Below are 26,078 nucleotides of genomic sequence, written 5' to 3'. Positions count from 1 at the left end.
ATATTACAATGAAAATCTTTGACAGGAGACGACACCATGCTATTTTTAATATGTACGATTTTTATTTTTGTGTTACCCACAATTAGGAATTCTAAACATTTTTGAATATCATATCAAAAATTGACCGCTCCAGCGGGATTCGAACCCGCGTCTTCGACATACCGTGTCGACGCTCTAGCCAATTAAGCTATGGAACGATATACCACTAGAGCGAAACTTTTGATATGATGATTTTTACTTTCGGTTTAAGCGAACCGTGGCGCCGTCTATAGTGAGTTCTTTACAGAGACTCGTAACTATTCAAAGTTTCATATTACAATGAAAATCTTTGACAGGAGACGACACCATGCTATTTTTAATATGTACGATTTTTATTTTTGTGTTACCCACAATTAGGAATTCTAAACATTTTTGAATATCATATCAAAAATTGACCGCTCCAGCGGGATTCGAACCCGCGTCTTCGACATACCGTGTCGACGCTCTAGCCAATTAAGCTATGGAACGATATACCACTAGAGCGAAACTTTTGATATGATGATTTTTACTTTCGGTTTAAGCGAACCGTGGCGCCGTCTATAGTGAGTTCTTTACAGAGACTCGTAACTATTCAAAGTTTCATATTACAATGAAAATCTTTGACAGGAGACGACACCATGCTATTTTTAATATGTACGATTTTTATTTTTGTGTTACCCACAATTAGGAATTCTAAACATTTTTGAATATCATATCAAAAATTGACCGCTCCAGCGGGATTCGAACCCGCGTCTTCGACATACCGTGTCGACGCTCTAGCCAATTAAGCTATGGAACGATATACCACTAGAGCGAAACTTTTGATATGATGATTTTTACTTTCGGTTTAAGCGAACCGTGGCGCCGTCTATAGTGAGTTCTTTACAGAGACTCGTAACTATTCAAAGTTTCATATTACAATGAAAATCTTTGACAGGAGACGACACCATGCTATTTTTAATATGTACGATTTTTATTTTTGTGTTACCCACAATTAGGAATTCTAAACATTTTTGAATATCATATCAAAAATTGACCGCTCCAGCGGGATTCGAACCCGCGTCTTCGACATACCGTGTCGACGCTCTAGCCAATTAAGCTATGGAACGATATACCACTAGAGCGAAACTTTTGATATGATGATTTTTACTTTCGGTTTAAGCGAACCGTGGCGCCGTCTATAGTGAGTTCTTTACAGAGACTCGTAACTATTCAAAGTTTCATATTACAATGAAAATCTTTGACAGGAGACGACACCATGCTATTTTTAATATGTACGATTTTTATTTTTGTGTTACCCACAATTAGGAATTCTAAACATTTTTGAATATCATATCAAAAATTGACCGCTCCAGCGGGATTCGAACCCGCGTCTTCGACATACCGTGTCGACGCTCTAGCCAATTAAGCTATGGAACGATATACCACTAGAGCGAAACTTTTGATATGATGATTTTTACTTTCGGTTTAAGCGAACCGTGGCGCCGTCTATAGTGAGTTCTTTACAGAGACTCGTAACTATTCAAAGTTTCATATTACAATGAAAATCTTTGACAGGAGACGACACCATGCTATTTTTAATATGTACGATTTTTATTTTTGTGTTACCCACAATTAATTTCGCTCTAGTGGTATATCGTTCCATAGCTTAATTGGCTAGAGCGTCGACACGGTATGTCGAAGACGCGGGTTCGAATCCCGCTGGAGCGGTCAATTTTTGATATGATATTCAAAAATGTTTAGAATTCCTAATTGTGGGTAACACAAAAATAAAAATCGTACATATTAAAAATAGCATGGTGTCGTCTCCTGTCAAAGATTTTCATTGTAATATGAAACTTTGAATAGTTACGAGTCTCTGTAAAGAACTCACTATAGACGGCGCCACGGTTCGCTTAAACCGAAAGTAAAAATCATCATATCAAAAGTTTCGCTCTAGTGGTATATCGTTCCATAGCTTAATTGGCTAGAGCGTCGACACGGTATGTCGAAGACGCGGGTTCGAATCCCGCTGGAGCGGTCAATTTTTGATATGATATTCAAAAATGTTTAGAATTCCTAATTGTGGGTAACACAAAAATAAAAATCGTACATATTAAAAATAGCATGGTGTCGTCTCCTGTCAAAGATTTTCATTGTAATATGAAACTTTGAATAGTTACGAGTCTCTGTAAAGAACTCACTATAGACGGCGCCACGGTTCGCTTAAACCGAAAGTAAAAATCATCATATCAAAAGTTTCGCTCTAGTGGTATATCGTTCCATAGCTTAATTGGCTAGAGCGTCGACACGGTATGTCGAAGACGCGGGTTCGAATCCCGCTGGAGCGGTCAATTTTTGATATGATATTCAAAAATGTTTAGAATTCCTAATTGTGGGTAACACAAAAATAAAAATCGTACATATTAAAAATAGCATGGTGTCGTCTCCTGTCAAAGATTTTCATTGTAATATGAAACTTTGAATAGTTACGAGTCTCTGTAAAGAACTCACTATAGACGGCGCCACGGTTCGCTTAAACCGAAAGTAAAAATCATCATATCAAAAGTTTCGCTCTAGTGGTATATCGTTCCATAGCTTAATTGGCTAGAGCGTCGACACGGTATGTCGAAGACGCGGGTTCGAATCCCGCTGGAGCGGTCAATTTTTGATATGATATTCAAAAATGTTTAGAATTCCTAATTGTGGGTAACACAAAAATAAAAATCGTACATATTAAAAATAGCATGGTGTCGTCTCCTGTCAAAGATTTTCATTGTAATATGAAACTTTGAATAGTTACGAGTCTCTGTAAAGAACTCACTATAGACGGCGCCACGGTTCGCTTAAACCGAAAGTAAAAATCATCATATCAAAAGTTTCGCTCTAGTGGTATATCGTTCCATAGCTTAATTGGCTAGAGCGTCGACACGGTATGTCGAAGACGCGGGTTCGAATCCCGCTGGAGCGGTCAATTTTTGATATGATATTCAAAAATGTTTAGAATTCCTAATTGTGGGTAACACAAAAATAAAAATCGTACATATTAAAAATAGCATGGTGTCGTCTCCTGTCAAAGATTTTCATTGTAATATGAAACTTTGAATAGTTACGAGTCTCTGTAAAGAACTCACTATAGACGGCGCCACGGTTCGCTTAAACCGAAAGTAAAAATCATCATATCAAAAGTTTCGCTCTAGTGGTATATCGTTCCATAGCTTAATTGGCTAGAGCGTCGACACGGTATGTCGAAGACGCGGGTTCGAATCCCGCTGGAGCGGTCAATTTTTGATATGATATTCAAAAATGTTTAGAATTCCTAATTGTGGGTAACACAAAAATAAAAATCGTACATATTAAAAATAGCATGGTGTCGTCTCCTGTCAAAGATTTTCATTGTAATATGAAACTTTGAATAGTTACGAGTCTCTGTAAAGAACTCACTATAGACGGCGCCACGGTTCGCTTAAACCGAAAGTAAAAATCATCATATCAAAAGTTTCGCTCTAGTGGTATATCGTTCCATAGCTTAATTGGCTAGAGCGTCGACACGGTATGTCGAAGACGCGGGTTCGAATCCCGCTGGAGCGGTCAATTTTTGATATGATATTCAAAAATGTTTAGAATTCCTAATTGTGGGTAACACAAAAATAAAAATCGTACATATTAAAAATAGCATGGTGTCGTCTCCTGTCAAAGATTTTCATTGTAATATGAAACTTTGAATAGTTACGAGTCTCTGTAAAGAACTCACTATAGACGGCGCCACGGTTCGCTTAAACCGAAAGTAAAAATCATCATATCAAAAGTTTCGCTCTAGTGGTATATCGTTCCATAGCTTAATTGGCTAGAGCGTCGACACGGTATGTCGAAGACGCGGGTTCGAATCCCGCTGGAGCGGTCAATTTTTGATATGATATTCAAAAATGTTTAGAATTCCTAATTGTGGGTAACACAAAAATAAAAATCGTACATATTAAAAATAGCATGGTGTCGTCTCCTGTCAAAGATTTTCATTGTAATATGAAACTTTGAATAGTTACGAGTCTCTGTAAAGAACTCACTATAGACGGCGCCACGGTTCGCTTAAACCGAAAGTAAAAATCATCATATCAAAAGTTTCGCTCTAGTGGTATATCGTTCCATAGCTTAATTGGCTAGAGCGTCGACACGGTATGTCGAAGACGCGGGTTCGAATCCCGCTGGAGCGGTCAATTTTTGATATGATATTCAAAAATGTTTAGAATTCCTAATTGTGGGTAACACAAAAATAAAAATCGTACATATTAAAAATAGCATGGTGTCGTCTCCTGTCAAAGATTTTCATTGTAATATGAAACTTTGAATAGTTACGAGTCTCTGTAAAGAACTCACTATAGACGGCGCCACGGTTCGCTTAAACCGAAAGTAAAAATCATCATATCAAAAGTTTCGCTCTAGTGGTATATCGTTCCATAGCTTAATTGGCTAGAGCGTCGACACGGTATGTCGAAGACGCGGGTTCGAATCCCGCTGGAGCGGTCAATTTTTGATATGATATTCAAAAATGTTTAGAATTCCTAATTGTGGGTAACACAAAAATAAAAATCGTACATATTAAAAATAGCATGGTGTCGTCTCCTGTCAAAGATTTTCATTGTAATATGAAACTTTGAATAGTTACGAGTCTCTGTAAAGAACTCACTATAGACGGCGCCACGGTTCGCTTAAACCGAAAGTAAAAATCATCATATCAAAAGTTTCGCTCTAGTGGTATATCGTTCCATAGCTTAATTGGCTAGAGCGTCGACACGGTATGTCGAAGACGCGGGTTCGAATCCCGCTGGAGCGGTCAATTTTTGATATGATATTCAAAAATGTTTAGAATTCCTAATTGTGGGTAACACAAAAATAAAAATCGTACATATTAAAAATAGCATGGTGTCGTCTCCTGTCAAAGATTTTCATTGTAATATGAAACTTTGAATAGTTACGAGTCTCTGTAAAGAACTCACTATAGACGGCGCCACGGTTCGCTTAAACTGAAAGTAAAAATCATCATATCAAAAGTTTCGCTCTAGTGGTATATCGTTCCATAGCTTAATTGGCTAGAGCGTCGACACGGTATGTCGAAGACGCGGGTTCGAATCCCGCTGGAGCGGTCAATTTTTGATATGATATTCAAAAATGTTTAGAATTCCTAATTGTGGGTAACACAAAAATAAAAATCGTACATATTAAAAATAGCATGGTGTCGTCTCCTGTCAAAGATTTTCATTGTAATATGAAACTTTGAATAGTTACGAGTCTCTGTAAAGAACTCACTATAGACGGCGCCACGGTTCGCTTAAACCGAAAGTAAAAATCATCATATCAAAAGTTTCGCTCTAGTGGTATATCGTTCCATAGCTTAATTGGCTAGAGCGTCGACACGGTATGTCGAAGACGCGGGTTCGAATCCCGCTGGAGCGGTCAATTTTTGATATGATATTCAAAAATGTTTAGAATTCCTAATTGTGGGTAACACAAAAATAAAAATCGTACATATAGCAGTTACATTCAAAGTTATGTTCAATGTTAATATTGTTATAACTTGTAATTTAACTTGACTTTTTCAGCAGAAAATAAAACAGGTCCTTAAGGCCTGATTATTTCAATGAATAAACTACAACTTTTAAACACACGTTGCGAACAGCAACATCTGACAGATAAAGAAGAGCTTGATTACAAAAAACAAAGGCATATCAATAACTTTCATCTGTTGAATATTGTTATTCCTTCTGATGAAGGTATCGGTAGCTTTATCAATGACCTGTAAAACATTTCCTTTAAAACATTTAAATGCAAATCACTTACCATAATTTTTTTCCCTTTAAACTCTAACATAATGCATGATCTGCCTACTTCCTGACCAGCACCTCTGAAAAAAATTAAAAACAAACATTAATATATTAAGAAAACTATAAAGTTTAAATCACTTATATATGTTGTAATGAATTGTATTTAATTTTATTTCGTTACCTAACTTATTTAGCTTTTTTGTAATTAAAAGTCAATCAATAGAAAGAAAACAATTTTTTTTGTAATGGAGGTTATAATTATTAAAAACTCTTAAAGTACGCATAATTTACAAAAAATGAAACTAGGAATTTATAAACATTATTATCTTTAATTCAATATTCTTAAACTAAAATATAACAATGGAGTAAACAACAGTTGAATAAATAGTGGTATTTACAATGGCCTTATGGTCAGTTGATCACTTTCTTCCATAGGTGCCGGTTCGGTACCTTTACGCGGATTAGTAGTCATGATTTAATTTAATTATTAACTTAAACTTGTAACATATATTCAATTACTAAAGTTTATTTGAAAATATTATTATTTGTTAACACACATCAACCGGCGGCAAGACAGGTTATGTTGATGTCGCCACTTATGAAAACATTCAACTGATTCAGAAAAAAATTGTCCTCTTCACGATTATTGTTTATTTTTAGTGTCTAAAAAATGTGGCTATAATATTTGTACTATGACTTCAAAGATAAATATTAATTTATTGAATATTATCCGCTATTTTTTAGAATTATATGGAAATAATACTGTAATCGCAATGGCTACAATTATAAATAAAAGAAAGAAAATAATCCCCATTGCTTCATGCGCAAGAAGCTTATTTCATGCGTGACATGTGCGTGACAGCAACTCTTGAATTTTTGATTGATTGATTGGTATAATGGCAAAGAAGCACGGTAACATCTGTTACAAACGTTAGATTTTGGAAAAAGCGCGGGAAACGTCGAAAGAGCGGGAGTGTTTTTTTGTATTTTAAAATTTTAAAATATCTTTTATGGTTCAGATAGGTGTAAAGTAGTGTAAATATTTGTTATTTTAGTTCTTTTTAGTTTATAATTTGTAATTAGTGTAAATATTTCTTCGTAGGGTAAGTTTTTAATTCCTTTATTTTGTTCTCTCCATGGGAGACGAACCTCCCGATCCTGGGGGCACAGTCCCGCAGGTATCGCATTATGTAACTATCGAGCATTGCGAATCATCTATGGATACGGATGTTAGCTCTGTAAATAATGCGAAACTACCGAGAAAGCGTACAAATGCTCTAAGAATTTGTAAACACTGTAATAAAAAAAGAAAGCGTCATGGCAAGGTAATTAAAGACAGCGACTGTTCTTGTGTTAATGATGAAAATATATGTGATCTTTCCATACCTATCACAATGACCACTAGTGGTCAAGGTGATATGTCTGATACTAAAGTCCCAACTACTACAACTCGCCTTTACCAAGCCTCAGATATTGGACCATATGTTGTCCATATACAAAAACAACAATTGTCTCCAGATGAAAATGTCACACTTCACCCTGTCTCTTTTGGTCGATTTCTTAAAAATAATTCATTTAAAAATATTCTAAATGGAAGTTTGAAGAGAATTGGCAGAAATAGGCTCTCTCTTACATTTACAAATTTTTCAGATGCTAATAACTTTACCAGCGATACTAAACTTTCGAGTAATAAATTCAAAGCCTTTATTCCATCTTTTAATGTTTCTAGAATGGGTATTATAAGAGGGATTCCCAAAGAATGGTCTACAGAAGAGGTGATCCAGAATGTTTCTGTTCCCCCAGGTTGTGGGAGTGTTTTAAAAGCAAGGCGACTAAAAAAGAAAACATTTATTGATAATAAAGCCAGTTTTATTGATACGGAAACAGTTGTCCTGACTTTCGATGGCCAAATTCTTCCTAAAAGAATTTTCATATGTTTTAATTCTTTTCCTGTAGACTTATATATTTACCCTACTATACAATGTTTTAAATGTTGTCGATATGGACATGTCAAAGATATGTGTAGATCAACTCCTCGCTGCTTTAAATGTGGTAAGGACGGTCATTTTGGAAGCAGCTGTACATCAGAAGATGAGGCATTTTGCTGTATTTGTCATGGCTCCCACTATGCAACAAATAAAATATGTAAAGAATTTTTAAGGCAAAAAAATATCAAAGAACATATGGCTAAAAATAGTATTTCTTATGCAGAGGCATCCAAAATCTTCCCTACAATAACCAAATCATATTCTGATGTTGTAGCAACTTCCCCAAACACTCCTTCAACCTCTGTCATCAACAAAACTCATATAAATAATAATAAAGATTTTCAAAATGTTTCCTATAAGAAAACTGTATTTTTAAAACCTCGTCAACATTTAACATCAAACAAAGGATACGATGTCAAGGCTCATAATGCTATCATAAATGAATTTGATTTGCCTACCCCTAAAAATGGTTGTGCATTTAACAATGAAACAAATGATTCATCTAAACAATCTATTGTCGAACTTATAATTACTTTATTAAATATTTTAAATCAAAATCAACCGTCCAACGTAGCCCAACCAATAATGGAAATTATAAATAATTATATTAGTCATAATGGACAGTTACGCCAAGGCAATTCAGTGGAATTGTCGTAGTATAAATAGTAAGAAAAGTGATCTTATCCATATTATTAATAAGTATCATCCCACCATAGTATGTCTTCAAGAAACTTGGCTAAAACCTAAATCCATTTTTAAAATTCAAGGATATTCTTGTATTAGAGAAGATAGATCTGATGGCTATGGTGGTGTAGCAATATTAGTAAAACATCCTCTTTCTTTTTCTCTTGTAAACATTACTTCTCATGATAAAAATTTCTCAATCATTGCTATCATTGTAAATAACATTTGCTTTGTCTCTATATATATTCCTCATCCTTCTTCTCAAATTTTAAAAGAAGTTAAAAATATTTTAGTATCTCTTCCCAAACCTATACTTGTTTTAGGTGACTTTAATGCTCAACACCAGTCATGGGGTAGTTCAAATAATAATAACTATGGACATGAAGTGTTGGACATTGTAGATTCACTTAATCTTTGTATTTTAAATAATTGCACTCCTACACGAAGAACCAATATTAATGAAGGTAAAAGTGCTCCTGACCTTTCCATTTCTTCACCTAGTTTAGCCTCATCATTGATTTGGCAAACCCTAAACTCCACTTATGGTAGTGATCACTTCCCCATTTTAATAAATTTACCTTTTAAAAATTTCAATAAAACTAAAACTTCTTTCCGAATTAAATATCAGTTAGCTAGCGCAGACTGGGATTTATACAAAGCTACCCTAGATAATAAGATCTTAACTCTTTCTATCTTAAGCCAAGGTGATGTGTATCGGAGTTCTGAAACTTTTGCACATGCTATTATTGAGACTGCTGACGAAGTTTTTCCATCAAAGAAGCCTTCCTCAAATAATATTCCATTGCCTCCCTGGTGGGATAGTGAGTGTTCCTGGGCTGTCAAAAAAAGGAAGGAAGCGGAATTAAATTATAATTTATTAAGTTCAGAAGAAAATTTTGAAATATTAAATAATGTTATTATTACCACTAAAAAATTATTCAAAAGAAAGAAATGGGAAGGATGGAAAAGTTTCTGTGAAACTATCTCACCTGAAGTTAAACCATCTTTTGTTTGGCAAAATATTAAACGTTTCAGATCAGCTTTCAAGAATTCATCCCCCAGTCTACCGTCTACTATGTCTAATCAATTTCTGGATAATTTGGCTCCTTCCTTTGTTCCTCAACCAGAACTAATTTATAGCCCGATTTCTTCTTTACATAGAGCTCATGATAACACATTTATCAAAAATGTCAATGACATCGGTGACAGTTTGACTTATTCCACAGGTTATAATTGCAATTATACCTCCGACGTTCTTAATGCCCCCTTTACACTACCTGAATTGAAAGGAGTTTTAACAAATGTTAAGGATTCTACACCCGGGAAAGATGGTATCATGTATTCTTTTTTTACTCATATGAGCGATACATGCCTTCTATATTTTTTGAATATTTTAAACTCTGTTATGGAATCTGGAAAAATTCCACGACATTGGAAAGAGCAGGAGATAATTCCTATATTAAAGCCCAATAAACCTGCTGATAATCATTCATCATATAGACCCATAGCACTTTCTTCTGTTGTTCTAAAAATTGCTGAACATTTAATTAAAAATAGGTTAGAGTGGTTTATAGAAAGTAATAAATTGTTATCAGAAAATCAATTTGGTTTTCGCAGAGGCAGAAGCACCATAGACAGTCTGGCGATATTCACTACAGATATTCGTCTGGCATTTTCTAATAATAATTCTGTCTTGGCAGCTTTTTTGGATATAAGCTCTGCTTATGACAATGTTTCCCTCCCAATTCTAAAACATAAACTCAATCAATTAAAAGTTCCATTTATGTTAATACATTTTATCTTGAACATTTTATTAGAGCGTTCAATTACCCTGCGTGATTCTAATGAACCTGCTAGAATAGTTTGGAAAGGTATCCCGCAGGGATCAGTCCTAAGTCCGATTTTATATAATATTTATACATATGATTTAGAGTATTCATTGGGCAGCGATGTTAAGGTACTACAGTATGCAGATGATTTGTTAATTTATAATGTAAATAAGTCCATTGATAATGCTAAATTTGCTCTGGATTCTTCCCTTCATCAATTAAAGAACTGGCTTTTCCAAAATAATTTAGAACTTACACCATCAAAAAGCACAATAGTATTATTTTCTAGATGCCGATTACCCCCTCCCGTCCTCATTAAATACAATAATATTATAATTCCAGTGAAAAATAATGTTAAATTTTTAGGTGTTTATCTCGATGCAAGACTCACTGGACTTCCCCATACGGAATATGTGGTGGCTAAGTGCGAGCGGTTGTTAAATATAATAAGATGTCTTTCGGGAGTGTGGTGGGGAGCGCATCCTTTGTCTTTAAAATTAATATATAATGCTATCATTAGAAGTGTACTAGATTATGGTACCTTTCTTCTTGAACCCGGTTGTTCTTCTGGTTTTTCCAAAATGAATAGCATACAAGCTAAAGCTCTTCGAATTATTACTGGGGCTATGAAGACTACGCCTATTAATGCCCTGCAAGTTGAATGTTGTGAACCACCCTTACAGTTACGCAGACAATATCTAGCAGACAAATTCTTCTTCCGCTTTGTACAGAACTCTAATCATCCACTTTTTAATAAACTCAAATTATTGTCAGAAATAGTTAACACCTCCGCTTATTGGAGACATAAATCCTTACCCTGTTTAATAATTAGTTTTCGAAAATTTATGTCCATTCAATCACCTGTTTATCGTTGTCCTTCACTTCCTTTGTTCTCCTGTAGTTTTGAAAGTTTGACTATCTCACCTAATATTTGTTTGAACTTGGGCATCAACAGAAATATCGTTAGTGCTAATTATGAATTTAATTCTGTGATAGACAATAATTTCCACAATTGGCATCACATTTACACTGATGCTTCGAAACATACTTCTCATGTTGGAATTGGTGTTTATCACAAACAATTGAATATAGTCCAAAAAATTAAGTTTCCTCCCGAAACATCTGTTTTTACAGGGGAATGTTTTGGTATCCTCAAAGCATTAGAATACATTTTGTTAATGAAATTAGAAAAAACCCTTATATTATCTGATTCTAAAAGCACTTTAATGGCGATTCAAAGATATCCATTTCAATCTAAACCCATGTATCCTGTAATATTTAATATTAGAACTGCTTTACATAAATGTGTTTTAAGAGGATATGTCGTGATGTTTGCCTGGATTCCAGGACACGTAGATATTGTTGGTAATGTTATAGCTGATCGTCTAGCTAATGAGGCCGTGGTGTGCGGTGACAGTCATCCTTACATTAATTACTGCCATGATTTGACTACGCTGCCTAGGCTTTATCTCAAGAAAACTTGGGATGAAGCTTGGGAAACTAGTGGGAGGATCAAGGGGAAATTTTTTAAGTCTTTACAACCTAACATTCCTAGTAAGCCATGGTTTTCATCTCTGAGGTTTGGTAAACAAGTTACTTCATCAATTATTCGAATGAGATTGGGTCATGCATGCACACCTGTACATTTGGCCAGGTTTAATATAATTGATTCAGATTTGTGTGCTTGTGGGGATGTGGGTGATCTTAATCATATTTTTTTTACCTGCCCTTTGAATGACGTTTTTTCCTTTTATAATCATCTGATCTCCATCCGTGTACCATTTCCTACTTCTATCAAATCTCTTCTTTCATGTTCTAATCCTGATATATATACAGCTTTATCTATTTTCCTGTTAGATAATAATTTGAAATTATAAATCCGTATACTTATCCTATCATAGTAATCCTATCTGATCCTTTTCCAATTCCGTGAGTAATATCCTTTCAAATCTTGATAAACGTTTCCCTGCTTTTGTTAGTGGCATATGCGCAAACCGCGCGATGCCAAAAAAAAAAAAAAAAAAAAAAAAAAAAAAAAAAAAAAAAAAAAAAAAAAAAAAAAAAAAAAAAAAAAAAAAAAAAACGTTAGATTGTCATCAGTGACATTAAGTCATTAACATAGTTAAGGTCATTAACTGATTGACGTTAGAATTGACGAGGTCTCTTTAGACGAAGTGCGGAAAACCATGCTGCTTTATTTACGTTATTAATTTGGTTATTATTACAACCCTTTATATTAAATAAGTGAATATGTCTAAAGCGAAACTTTTTGACGATGATTCTGATGAAGAGGTCCAGATCAAAACAGAAAATGAATACGCCAAAAGATACGACGCTTGGCGAGAAAAAGAAGAATTACACAAATGTATGTATTTTTTAATTTAATCAAAAAAATGTTTGACTCTAAAGCTATAATTATTTAATTCATAATAAAAATATGTAATATTATTACATTGTATATCACTACATAGTATAAAACAAAGTCGCTTTCTCTGTCCCTATGTATGCTTAAATCTTTAAAACTACGCAACGGATTTTGATGCGGTTTTTATTAATAGATAGAATGATTGAAGAGGAAGGTTTATATGTATAATACATGCGTAATAAAGGCGAAGCCGGGGCGGGTCGCTAGTATAAATATAATTAAAAAATAACATTGGTTACATTTTCTAGTGGAACAAAAATACGGCTCAAAGGCATTAAACACGGAAGGAGACGAGTCAACTGATAGTGAAGACGAAAGCGATGTGCCTCCGGAGGTTTCCGAAGAGGTGGAGAAACAGTTCCTGAAGACTCTGTCACTGTTGAAAACTAAAGATCCAAGGATATACGATCCGAATTTTAAGTGTTTCGATGATAAAATAGAAAAGGAAAAAGGTAATACATCTAAATGTTATTTACTCAGTTTTAATGCTTTATAAAATTATATTGTCATTCATTTATAATATAAAGTTTATCCTGCAAATAAGTTATGTATAGACTTTAACAGCAGGAAGTAATAAAGGCCTTTAGGACCTATTTCTCCTTAATTAATAAACTACAACTTTTAGATTCATGTTTGCGTAATAGATACCTGTCAAATCCACGACCGTTGAAACTGCTAAGAAATGTTATTTTTACAAAACATTTCCTATGTTTTTCAGTTATGTGGTTACAAAAAAACATGTAATACAATATTTTTTAATAATTAATATTACTTAATTTGAAATTTTCAATGTAGGTATATTATTTATTTAAACATTATTATAATGTGTTGCACAAAATGCAGACTTAATGCCATACGACCTTACTTTACCAATCAACCTTAAAAAAAACAAAGTTTAAACAACCTACCTCGGTGTATAACATAAAAATATGAACGGGTAAAACTTAAAACAATTTATATTTTAATTTCTATATATAATACCATTATAGCATAAGTACCATTATAATTTATTTAATTTTCACAACCACTAACACTTGTATCTTTTGGAACTTTCTGCCCTTACCTTGAGTCACCCGTGACTATGCAACAATGCTAAATATCTGCCGTCTTATTAAAAAAAACTAAATAAACCTTGGTTTTAAACCTTTACTATTAACTCCAGACTTATCTGTAGAACCCTGGTCTAAGTTTGTTCGTATTACCTTAAAAAAACCGTGTATCTTCTGTCCCTGTGTCTTCTAAGAACCGTCATTTGAACCATTGTTTAAATATCAACCAAACATTAATACAAATATCATTCTTTCACCAAGATATCTTTCTATTTGTTACATTCTTAAGACCTTAAAAGAAAAAGTTATGATAATGATTAGTTCATATTTAGGAGTTTTAAAATATTGAGACCTGGTTATTTTGCAAAGATATAAATATTATTTACTTATTTCGTCGATTGCAGTTTTGTTTTGATTTAAGCATACTACTTAAAGCTGTATTAATTTCTAAAAATACATCCTTAGTACGTGTACCGAAACGTAACATTCGCGTGTGTTATATGAAACCATAATATTAAACAAAACCATTGAAAGTTGAACAAAGTTCATTAAGTATTAATAGTTTTTTTTTTTTTTATATAATTTATACTTTTTTTAATAACTTTTATAATATTTTTTAACCGACTTCCAAAAAAGGAGGAGGTTCTCAAATCGACTGTATTTTTTTTTTATGTATGTTACATCAGAACTTTTGACCGTGTGGACCGATTTCGACAAATTTTTTTTTAATCGAAAGGTAGTGTGTGCCAATTGGTCCCATTTAAATTTATTTGAGATCTAACAACTACTTTTCGAGTTATATCTAATAATGCGTTTTTACTTGACGCTTTTTTCGTCGACCTACGTTGTATTATACCACATAACTTTCTACTGGATGTACCGATTTTGATAATTCTTTTTTTGTTGGAAAGGGGATATCCCTAGTTTGGTACCATGATAACGAAACTAGGATCTGATTATGGGATCCCAGAGAAATCGAGGGAAACTCTCGAAAATTCGCAATAACTTTCTACTGGATGTACCGATTTTCCGATCTACGTTGTATTACTCGTCGATGTAATTGAAGTCGGTTTTTTTTTCGTTTGCGAGCAAACAATTATTGATGGAGAAACCAAAAAAAAGGTTTTTTAATTAAACCGCTTATTGTAATAAGACGGCAGAAGTTACAAATAAAAAATGCAATAAAAACGTAAAATATAAATTATTCATATGTACCATTGTCTCTAAACATCTTAAGCTGCTATAACTTATATTCCCATCTTCTATAATTACAGAAAAAGAACCAGAAACAAAGAAGCTAACATTTGGAGACAGTGATGATGACGACGATGATCCAGATATATTTAGTATCGAGAAGAAAGCCGAGATAGATAATGAAGATCATCGAAAACATAAAGATAATAAAAAGGTATTAATGATAACCATTTATCAATTTCTTTATTTGATTAAGCTTAATGAAATGTTGTTATTTTTCCAATAATTAAAAAAAATTAAAAATTAAAAAAAAATTAATCAAAATAAAAAATATATTGGTACTCATTCATTAATTTTTGCTAACATACTTCATCTCTTCTTACTTATCTACCGCTTTTACTATGCCAAGGCCTGGAATAGATTGGTCTTCTAGCGATAAGACCATATTAGTAATTGTTGGAGCTTTCTTCTGCTTTCTTTTTTTTTTTTCAAATTTCTAAAAATGTTCCACCTTTTTTAAATTGGCAAAAAAAGGAGTAGGTTCTTAATTTGAATGTATTTTTTTTCTGAATAACTTCATAACTTTTTACTTGGTGCACCAATTTGGATGATTCTTTTATAATTTTAAACTGGCGCTTATCGTGTGGACTACATTTAGTTATAATCAAGATGTGACGAGTTGCTTTTGATTATGATGTATTTTGATATAATAATGCAAATTTGACAAGTTTTTTTCATACCTACGTTATATGTATGTTGTTGTGTTACTTATCAATGTAAATTTAAGACATTTTTTGTTTATTCATTTGCAAGCAATTATATTTTTTCATTAAAGTTTCTTCTTGTTTTTACTTATTATGCATTTTTCGTGCACTATAAAAAGTTTTATTATTTTTAGGATGAGAAGATAAAGGAGTTTCTGATAGGTAAAGCCGATCACATCGATGATGATGTGGAGAAGGATTTAGCACCGCTCAGGGCGCTGTGGTCGGACCCCAAGTTGAATGATGGGGAAGCTTTCTTGAGAGACTACATTTTGAATAAGAGGTAATTTTATGTTATTTTACTATCTACTACATAATATGGGTTGCTGTATGTGTGTTAGTTACAAGGCAACTTGAAAAAAAAATATATTGACATTAGTGAACAGAAGAAAAATAGAATTATCCAATGCTATGCAGTGTTACATACATTTCAACGATACAATATTATTTATATAGATTTGCTTCCATCAATCAGCCCTTACAAGTCCACTGCTGGCCGTAGGCCTCCCCTAATCACCAATCCATTCGGTCCTGTGCCCTCTAAATCCAGCGGTTTCCGCTGTTTTCCTTAGGTCGTCAGTCCACCTGGTTGGAGGGTGGCCTGTGCTTCTTTTGCCGAGACGTGGTCGCCATTCGAGAACCTTTTTCCCCCATCGGTTATCTATTTTTTTCTAGAAATATGGCTGTAGATTTGCTTAGTCATTGTTTATTAATAATTGTGTTGGTTATCAAATATGAATAAAAACCAACTTCAATTGACATCCAAAAGTAATAAAATGAGAATGCCATAAAATAGTCAATTTTAAATGGGATTACCTGACGAGCTTTGGCTAAAATATGAAGAGTCAAAATCAATACACCCAGTAACACACATTAAAAAATATCCTAATTGAGATCCTCCTCTTTTTTTGAAGTTGGTTAAAAACCATAGATGTCAACCAAATATAACATTGACAGGTATCTGGAGGATGGAGATGCAGGCGATGCCGCCGACCAGGTGCGAGATGATGAGGATCTGGAGCAGGATGAGAAGCTGGTGGAGGAGCAGGGCGCCTTCGAGCGCGCTTATAACTTCCGCTTCGAGGAGCCTGATGACCAATTTGTGAGTGCCCCACTTACCTACATAATTATGATATAATTTAAAAAAATCTTATTATTGATTTTTTTTCCTAGGCATTGTTGACAAACATCAAAAAGTGTCTATTTTGCAAATACAAAATATGCCCAAAATATTATTTCAAATAAAATAGAAAACGCTTTTCTAAAAAAAAGAATTTAAATACAAAATGGAAATAGGTATTTTGTATTTTGCATTTCAAATAATGTTATTTTTATAATGTCACCACATCTCTGATTTTTGAAATCTTCTGGTTTTAAGTAACACATCAAATACAAGATATTTTTCAAGATTGTATTTTTACTGTCTTATTTTATATTCTCCAAAGTTGTCTGAAAAACATTACTCTTCTAGTGACAAGACATCTTTCTTTATACATACCTATGTAATATATTCTTTTGTTCTTGCCTTTCTTATTACTATCTACAATAATGAGTATTATTTATAATTTTGTCAAAATACTTAGATATCATTAACTACCTACTTCTTTAAGAAACATAAAATTATAATCCACTTAGTTGTATTTTATACTAGCGACCCGCCCCGGCTTCGCACGGTTGCAAAAACTACCAGTATTCCTCTACTATATTGCATGTATTATACATATAAACCTCCCTCTTCAATCACTCTATCTATTTAAAAAAAACTGCATCAAAATCCGTTGCGTAGTTTTAAAGATTTAAGCATACATAGGGACAGAGAAAGCGACTTTGTTTTATACTATGTAGTGATATTTCCAGATTTTTTCTTCTGCTAATGTTATATTTTAGTAAAAGAAAGTAACCATTTACCTCAAAAAATTAAATATTTCCAGTTAAAACGTTTCCCGCGCACAATGAACTATATACGACCTAAAGACGACAAGAGATCAAAAAAGCGAGCTGAGATAAGAGAGAGGAAGGAGCAAGAGAAAAAGAAGAAAATGGAGGAGATCGCGCGACTGAAGGCGCTAAAGCTGAAGGAGATACAGGAGAAGATTGCTAAGATCAAGGAGGTCACCGGCAACCAGGATCTGGCGTTTCAGGTAACTTCCTTTAACACGTTTTCTTATTAACCAAGTAACTGTAACAACAATTTAAGAGAAAATCCTGTATATGATATTACAAAAAAAAGTTTTTTTTTTATACCACTAGGTCGGCAAACAAGCGTACGGCTCACCTGATGGTAAGCGATTACCGTAGCTTATAGACGCCTGCGACACCAGAAGCATCGCAAGCGCGTTGCCGACCCACTCCCCAATCCCCCAGGAGCTCTGGTCACCTTACTCACCAACAGGAACACAATACTGCTTGAAAACAGTATTATTTAGCTGTGATCTTCTGTAAGGTCGAGGTACTACCCCAGTCGGGCTGCTCCATAATTTGAGCAGGAAATACCTGCTGTGCCCTACCTCAGTTGATTTTCATTTAAAGTAGTTTAAAGGGTAGTGAAGTTACAGTATGAAAAAAATAACTTGTATCTAGTTTGTTTGTGTTTTATTTCTGTAGGTAGGTTCAGGTTGCAAATAAAATTAATAACAAAATCACAAAATAATAGCTCGAAAATTATGTGACCCGGCAAATGTTGTTTTGCCAAAAGAATACTTTAAAAAATAATTTACGGCCGATTCTCAGATCTTCAAACCTACCAAATATGCATTCAAATTTTTATAAGAATCTGTCAAACCGTTTCGGAGTGGTATGGCCCCTAACACTGTAACACGAGAATTTTATATATAAGGTATGAGCTTATTATGCTCATCCAGTTATAAACAATCACAGCTGGCAAGTGATCTTCAGTTAATAACGTAAATAAAAAATGGCGGAATTTATTTAAAGGATAGACTGGAATACCAGAATTATTATAACTGTTCATCATTACAGCTATACAGTCCACTGCTGGACATAGGCCTCCACAAGTTTACGCCAAAAATAACGTGAACTCATGTGTTTTGCCCATAGTCACCACGCTGGGCAGGCGGGTCGGTGACCGCAGTACTGGCTTTGTCGCACCGAAGACGCTGCTGCCCGTCTTCGGCCTGTGTATTTCAAAGCCAGCAGTTGGATGGTTATCCCGCCATCGGTCGGCTTCTTAAGTTCCAAGGTGGTAGTGGAACCTTGTTATCCCTTAGTCGCCTCTTACGACACCCACGGGAAGAGAGGGGGTGGCTAAATTCTTTAGTGCCGTAGCCACACAGCACAGCATCAGGTGTACATTATAACAACCGGGATCGACGGCTTAACGTGCTCTCTGAGGTACGGTGGGGAGACCCACAAGGACTGCACAAACACCCAGACCACGGCAAACACCTGTATGGCCAATATAAATGTTTGTCATGTGCGGGGATCGAATCCGCAACCGCCAGCGCAACAGGTACAATCCATGGCTGTAACCGTTGCGCCAACGCGGCGTCTATGGCGGAATTTATTTAAGGTTAAAGATCGTTTATTTCTCAAAAGAATACAATTCACTTACATGAGAAATTACAAACATTAAAATTTAAAGGAGAGAATGGAATACCAGAATTATTATAACTGTTACAGAGAGTCAATGTTATACGAATACCGACGGCAGCGCCACCTATCCAGTGTAATTGTGTTTTTAAAGCATCCAGGAACCCATTGAAATATACATACAATTTAAATCAAATCAGTCCAGTCGTTTAGGAGCTAGGTGACAAACACACTTACAGAAGAATTATATATATTACTAGCTGACTCGGCAAACGTTGTCTTGCCGCTAAACGCTATTTAAAAATAGGGGTTGATCGTAGAGGGTTGAAATTTAGGTTTATATGTATTTTTTTTATGTTGTATCATAAAAAAATAAAAAATAAACAATTTATCTAAAAATTTAAAAAAAATTTACGTGTGGACAACCCTTAACATTTAGGGGATGAAAAATAGATGTTGTTCGATTCTCAGACCTACCCAATATGCACACAAAATTTCATGAGAATCGGTCAAGCCATTTCGGAGGCGTTTAACTACAAACAGCGCGACACGAGAATTTTATATATTAGATTATACAATGTTTAAAAGTAATTTTTTTTACTAGGAAGAAGATATCGAAGGCGACTTCGATCCTGAAGAACACGACAAACGAATGAAAGCTCTCTTCGATGAGGAGTACTACGGAGAAGCGGACGATCAGAAACCTGTCTTCCCTGATTTAGATGAAGAGTTGGAGATTGGTGAATATACCTTCTGTTTATATATACATATAATAAAACTCAGTTGCCAAGGTCTTTATAAGAGACAAAAGTAAAGGTTTAGTTATCAGCTCGATTGGATTGACTATATTATAAATAAAATTAGCTGACCCCGCAAACGTTGCTTTGCCATATGTTTTATTAACCCGCTTAATCCCCCCCCCCCCCCTTATAACTTAGGGGTATGAAAAATAGATGTTGGCCGATTCTCAGACCTACCACCACCTACCCACAAAATTTTATTAAAATCGGTCGAGCCGTTTCGGAGGAGTTCAATGTTTAACACCATGACACGAGAATTTTATATATTAGATTATATTGAGGTACAGCGGGGAAAATCCTGCTCGAGATCTGGAACTGCTCGTCTTGGGAAGTACGTCCACCTTACAGAAGATCACAGCTAAATAACACTCCTTTCAAATAGTGTTGTGATCCTGTGGTGAATAAGGTGACCAGAGTTCCTGGAGGGATTATTGGGGGTATGGTCGGCAACGCGTTTGCCGTGGCTCTGGTGTTGCAGGCATCTATAGGCTACAGTAATCGCTTACCATCATGTGAACAGTACGGTTGTTTAATCCCATTTAAAGAAAAACTTACGTTCAGGCATCGCAAATCTAGACAAGTTCACTTACAAAATTTTTTTTTTTATTTTTTTTTCATTTGTTCAAAATACAAAAAACACATAGTTAAAACTTATACATACGCCGGCCACGAAAACTCACAAGAGCTTATCCGGACAAGCCGTTATTTAATCGCCATATAATAAGATTGTAGAAGATAATTGTATAAATCGATGTTACAGAAAACTGGGACAACTACGAACGGGAATACGGTCAAGAAAATGGAAATGACGAACCACATTGTGAGGATAAAGATTTTAATGTAAGTACAATTTTTTCTGTGACAATTTTCAGTAATTAATATTGATAAAATTGTTTTTGGTGTTGGAATTTTTTTGGAATAATATTTGCGTTTTGATATTAGTTTCGAAATATGTATTGTTTTACTAAAAAGGACAAACGATGTATCTTTTTTTTTGGGCAAAAGTTTTCGACTGGAGTACGTAAAAAAATACAATTAAACGCTTACAAGTGATAACCTTGAAATAAAAAGTATATATGTAACAAAAATGCAGATAGCATGCTATTTTATAATACAAATTTATATTAAACTAGCTGAGCCCAGCGGCTTTACCCGCGTAAATTTGAGAAAAAATCGCACTAAAATATTTTATATTGTCTATAGACTTTTTCAAGAAATTAAGTACCCAACACAAAAGTAATTTTTCAATTGGTATTTTTTTTTTGTATTAAAATCTTTCGTGGCTTTTTAGGAACATACAAAAAAAACAAATTAGCCCAATTTGTCGAGCCATTCTCAAGTTATGCGCTTAGCAACATTCATTTTTATTATATAGAGGAAGAATATATAGGAAAAAGGAACACTCCCCAATATGGAGAAACAATCGTTTGTCCAAATGTGTGATGTTACGGGCTGAATTAATATGTCTATCAAAATAAATACATAAAAGAGTATAAACAATAATTGAAAAATGTCCTCTTTAAAAAGATATAACACAATCTAAAAAATATATATTAATATTTACAGATGGATGCAGACTACGACCCAAAAAAGGCAAAAGAAGATCTTCTAGAAGAATTAAAACGCAACATGGGCAAGAAACGCAGGAACAGAAAACGTAAATCTAAACTAGCTGAAATACTCTCAGAGGAAAAGCCTAAGTTTATACCGGACATCGACAAGACATACGATGAGTACATGCAGGAGTATTACAAGATGGACTGTGAGGATGTGATAGGAGGGGATCTGCCCACCAGGTTTAAATATAGGGAAGTCGTACCTAATGACTTCGGTTTGACCATCGAAGAGGTAATTTATCTTTGCATTCGTTTATTTATCCAAAAATGCTACGCTTACGTTTCAGCCTGTAATATCCCACTGCTGGGCATAAGGCTCATTCTCCATGTAGAAGAAGGATCAGAGCTTAATTCACCACGCTGCTCCAATGCGGGTTGGCGGATATATTATATGATACATGATAATAACGGGAACCGACGGCTTAACGTGCTCATCAAGGCACGGAAGGGAGACCCACAATGACTGCACAAACACTCAGCCCACGGCTTACATCTGTATAGCCAATACAAATGTTTGTCATGTGCGGGGATCGAACCCGTAACCGCCAACGCAACAGCCACAAACCAGTGCTATGACCATTGCGCCAACGCGGCGTCATAGCTCGTTACTGCCTAATTATTTCTCAATACTATTCTGGTGTGGTGGCATACACTGGCGATAGTAAGTTCGATTCCCGCTCGCGATAGATATTTGTATTTACAGTATTTCTTTCCGATTTGGTTGTCTATCCTTGTTCCCCTACTCTGCCTCAAAGAGCACTTTAAGCTGTCGGTCCCGGTTATTGTCATAGATATCTAATAACTATCGTAACTCATAGTAAGGAACATATTCGCCAACCCGTAGTGGTAGATTAAGCTCCAATACTTCTCCTACATGGAGAAAGAAGCCTATACCCAGCAGTGGGATGATATAGGCTGAATTGTGTATTTTTTTATACACTACTAGCTGCAAGCTGCTGTCGTAAGAGGTGTCTAAGGGATAACAAGGTTCCAATACCACTTTGGAACTTAAGAAGCCGACCGATGGCGGGATAACCATCTAACCGCTGGCTTTGAAACACACAGGCCGAAGACAGGAGCAGCAGCGTCTTCGGTGCGTCAAAGCCAGCGCTGCGGTCACCAACCCGCCTGCCCAGCGTGGTGACTATGGGCAAAACACATGAGTTCACGCATTTTTGGCGCGAACTTGTGGAGGCCTCTGTCCAGCAGTGGACTGCAATAGGCTGAAATGATGACTAGCTGCGAATCGCAGTATTATTCGCAAGGATATCAGGATAAAAAGTAGTCTGTGCTATTTTGGACCTCCAGCTTTCGACCTTTTTGTAATCTTTCCGCCAGAAAAACAAAAACAAATTTACTTTATTACCGACTCAAAAAAGGAGAACATCCTCAATTAGATTGTATTTTTTTTAAATAAGTTAACGTTTTATTGGGTGCCCGATCCTGATGATTACGTTTCTAATCGAAAGCTTGTGCTTGTCGTGTGTTCCCATTTAAATTTGATCGAGATCTGCCACTGTTAGTTAGTAGTTTTTTAGTTAGCTGTGTGGCTACGACATTAAAGAATATAGCTAGCCCCTCTCTTGCCGTGGGCGTCGTAACCGTAAGAGGCGACTAAGGGATAACACAGATCCGTATATCCGATAACCATCCAATTGCTGGCTTTGAAATACACAGGCCGAAGACGGGCAGCAGCGTCTTCGGTGCGACTATGGGCAACACACATGAGTTCAAGCCATTTTTACCTGAAGTGAAGTGAGATCTGACGATTACATTTTAAGTTGTCTCTTATAATGCATATTGTTGATGTAAATCCTTTAGTTTTCGTACCAACATAATGGTTATTAGACCTACAGATAAATGCAAAAATTTAAATGGAATGATTAGGTTTAAAAAAAAACATTTTTAACTTCCAGATTCTTCTAGCAGACGACAAAGAACTAACTCAATGGGTGCCACTCAAGAAAATTGTAAAATATCGTCCGGAGAATGTAGAGAGGAGTGAAATAAAGACGTACCAGCTCAAGTCGGCTGATGAAAGACTGAAAAAAAAGATATTACCAAGCTTATTCAAAAATTTGCCTGAGTAAGTATATAAAACGAGGTTTTTTTACTGAGTTAGGGCACGGCAAAAAAGTCTGGAGCAGCCCGACTTGCGAAGTACCTCGACCTTACAGAAGATCACAGCTAACTGCACTCTAGCAGTGATGTGTTCTTATTGGTGAGTAAGGTGACCAGTGCTCCTGGGAGGGAATTGGGTGTAGGGTCGGCAACGCGCTTGCGATACTTCTGGTGTTGCAGGCGTTTATAAGCTGTGGTAAACACTTACCATCAGATAAGCCGTACGCTTATTTGTCGACCCTATCCCCAATCCCTCCATCCTGTTATACTTTGATAAGTCTTCTGTAGGGATGTGTTGTCATTACATATCTTGAAAAAAGTTTGTTAAAAGGAAATTCTTGTGCCTTATAGGTACCTAGCATAATATTTTAGTGTTCCCTTATAACCCGCGCCACACTGTTTCACCTTCGTGTGTAATTAAGGAAAAGTTAGTTAGTTAAATAAATACAAACATAAATTTTCTCAATACACTTCACAGAGAACCTGAGTTAGTTGTCCCGATTGAAGCGATTAAAAAGAAGAAGAAAAAGAAAAAGAAGAAGCAGAAAGTCTCAGAAAATACTCAAGAACAAGATGTTCCGGAAGAAACAATTGATGAGACACAGAATAATAGCACGGAATCTCCTAAAAAGAAGAAAAATAAACGAATTGCAAATGGGGACAACGATGTAAGTAAAGACATATCTATAGATGTATCTCAAGATGGTTCTAACGAAAATAAAAAGATTAAAAAGAAACACAAAAAAGAAAATATTGAAAGTGATATTAACGAAGATACATCTCAAGTTAAAACTCAAGATAAATCTGAATACCCACCTGAAGTTATAAGTAGTGAAAACAAAACATTAAAAAAGAAACATAGGAAAAATGCTGAAAATGTAAATGAAGAAGCAATTGTCGGTGTACAGGAAACTGTCAACACTTCTAACAAGAGTAATGAACAAAAAGACGGTAAAAAGAAGAAAAAGAAAGCTAAAGAGTCCTTTAATATTGAAACTGTTAGTGATAAAGTTACTCCAAGCAATGTTAGCAGCCAAGATAATACAAATAGTTCTAACAAGGATAGTAACGAAAATAATTTGAAGCGAAAACTCGATACCACAGATGATAGTACACCTAAAAAGAAAAAGAAGAAAAATAAAAATAAACAATCTAACAATTCACAGCAAAGTAAAAATAATAAAAAAGATTTTCATAAATTTAATAAAAATACAAATAAACAGAATGACAAAGCAAATAATCCTTTGAGTCAAATATCAGATGAAAGACTTAAAGCATATGGATTGAACCCGAAAAAATATAGAAGTTTCTTAAAATATAAGAAATATTAAAGTGAAGTTATTTACTGTACATTTTAAATATGTAAATAAAAGTGTTTTTAAGTATTTGTATTTTTATTACATGTCCCATATCCTTACTTTCTCTACTTATCCCATTTAAAAAAAAAAAAACTTTTTATGGATAACATTTATACCTCTACAATATCTCATTGATACCGCCAATATAATAATGAAGTTTCAAAAGTTTACTTGTTATAATTAGGTGCAATTTCACAAAAATAACCGTATCGCACAACACTGCATCAATACAGTATTCCTTATTTTTTTTTTTTTTTTATTATATACTTGATATAAAAAAACATTACTTCCAAGCAGGACTTGGTAACGTTACTTATTACCATTACAATGTACCGGTAAATAGGGTTAATTTTTTTCGATACCTTTTATACCCTTAAAATATTTAACGGTAATAAGAAAACAGAAACTTTTTAACGTTAAGTTTTACCGGTAATTAGAATTAACGATACTCATCATCATCATCATTTCACCCTATCACAGTCCACTGCTGGACATAGGTCTCTACAGGTTCACGCCAAAAATGGCGTGAACTCACGTGTGTTGCCCACACCACCATGACCGAAGGGCTGGCTTTGTCTTGTTTTGTTCTTTGTTTGTCTTTGGCCTGTGTATTTCAAAGCCAACAGTTGGATGGTTATCCCGCCATCGGTCGGCATTTTAAATTCCAAAGTGGGAGTGGAACTGTGTTATCTCTTAGTCGCCTCTTGCGGCATCCACTATAATCTTTACTGTCGTAACCATACTGTATAATGGCTACAAAATAACGTTATTAAGGTATTGTTACTCCATAAATAACGTTCTGCCTAGACAAATTAACGCTACCCAATTTTTAACGGTATTCCAAGCACTGCTTCTGAGTTCTAAAATTTTAAAAAATTTCGAATT

At 34.8% G+C, this 26,078-nt stretch overlaps 2 protein-coding genes and 1 long non-coding RNA gene across 3 annotated transcripts in view; 1 reads left to right on the top strand and 2 right to left on the bottom strand.

Annotated features, from left to right (window-relative positions):
• Positions 1 to 6,426, bottom strand: part of LOC123661329 (cleavage and polyadenylation specificity factor 73) — a 38,663-nt gene extending 32,237 nt beyond the window's left edge. Inside the window, exons 1-2 of the mRNA XM_045596292.1 lie at positions 6,215 to 6,426; positions 5,833 to 5,896 (exon numbers count right to left, since the gene is read on the bottom strand). Coding sequence (XP_045452248.1) covers positions 5,833 to 5,896; positions 6,215 to 6,288 — 138 coding nt within the window. The 5' untranslated portion in view covers positions 6,289 to 6,426. The remainder of the gene's footprint in view (positions 1 to 5,832; positions 5,897 to 6,214) is intronic.
• A 1,241-nt stretch (positions 6,427 to 7,667) lies between these two features.
• On the bottom strand, positions 7,668 to 9,689 carry LOC123661332. Its single transcript, XR_006744328.1, has 3 exons — positions 9,478 to 9,689; positions 9,173 to 9,324; positions 7,668 to 7,941 (listed from the first exon to the last, which is right to left on the bottom strand). It is a non-coding gene; the product is annotated as an uncharacterized LOC123661332 (long non-coding RNA).
• A 2,746-nt stretch (positions 9,690 to 12,435) lies between these two features.
• Positions 12,436 to 25,220, top strand: LOC123661325 (protein KRI1 homolog). Its single transcript, XM_045596287.1, has 11 exons — positions 12,436 to 12,682; positions 12,991 to 13,194; positions 15,066 to 15,199; positions 15,884 to 16,032; positions 16,707 to 16,851; positions 17,681 to 17,890; positions 19,903 to 20,038; positions 20,859 to 20,938; positions 21,665 to 21,946; positions 23,631 to 23,800; positions 24,314 to 25,220. The coding sequence occupies exons 1-11, from the start codon at positions 12,568 to 12,570 to the stop codon at positions 25,164 to 25,166; spliced, it is 2,478 nt and encodes an 825-aa protein (XP_045452243.1). The 5' UTR covers positions 12,436 to 12,567; the 3' UTR covers positions 25,167 to 25,220.
• The last annotated feature ends 858 nt before the right edge of the window (positions 25,221 to 26,078 follow it).

This window comes from Melitaea cinxia, chromosome 17, assembly GCF_905220565.1.
Source record: "Melitaea cinxia chromosome 17, ilMelCinx1.1, whole genome shotgun sequence".
Lineage (NCBI taxonomy): Eukaryota > Metazoa > Arthropoda > Insecta > Lepidoptera > Nymphalidae > Melitaea > Melitaea cinxia.
The sequence above is the reverse complement of the archived record's forward strand: the minus strand, read 5'-3'. Positions and strand labels throughout refer to the sequence as shown.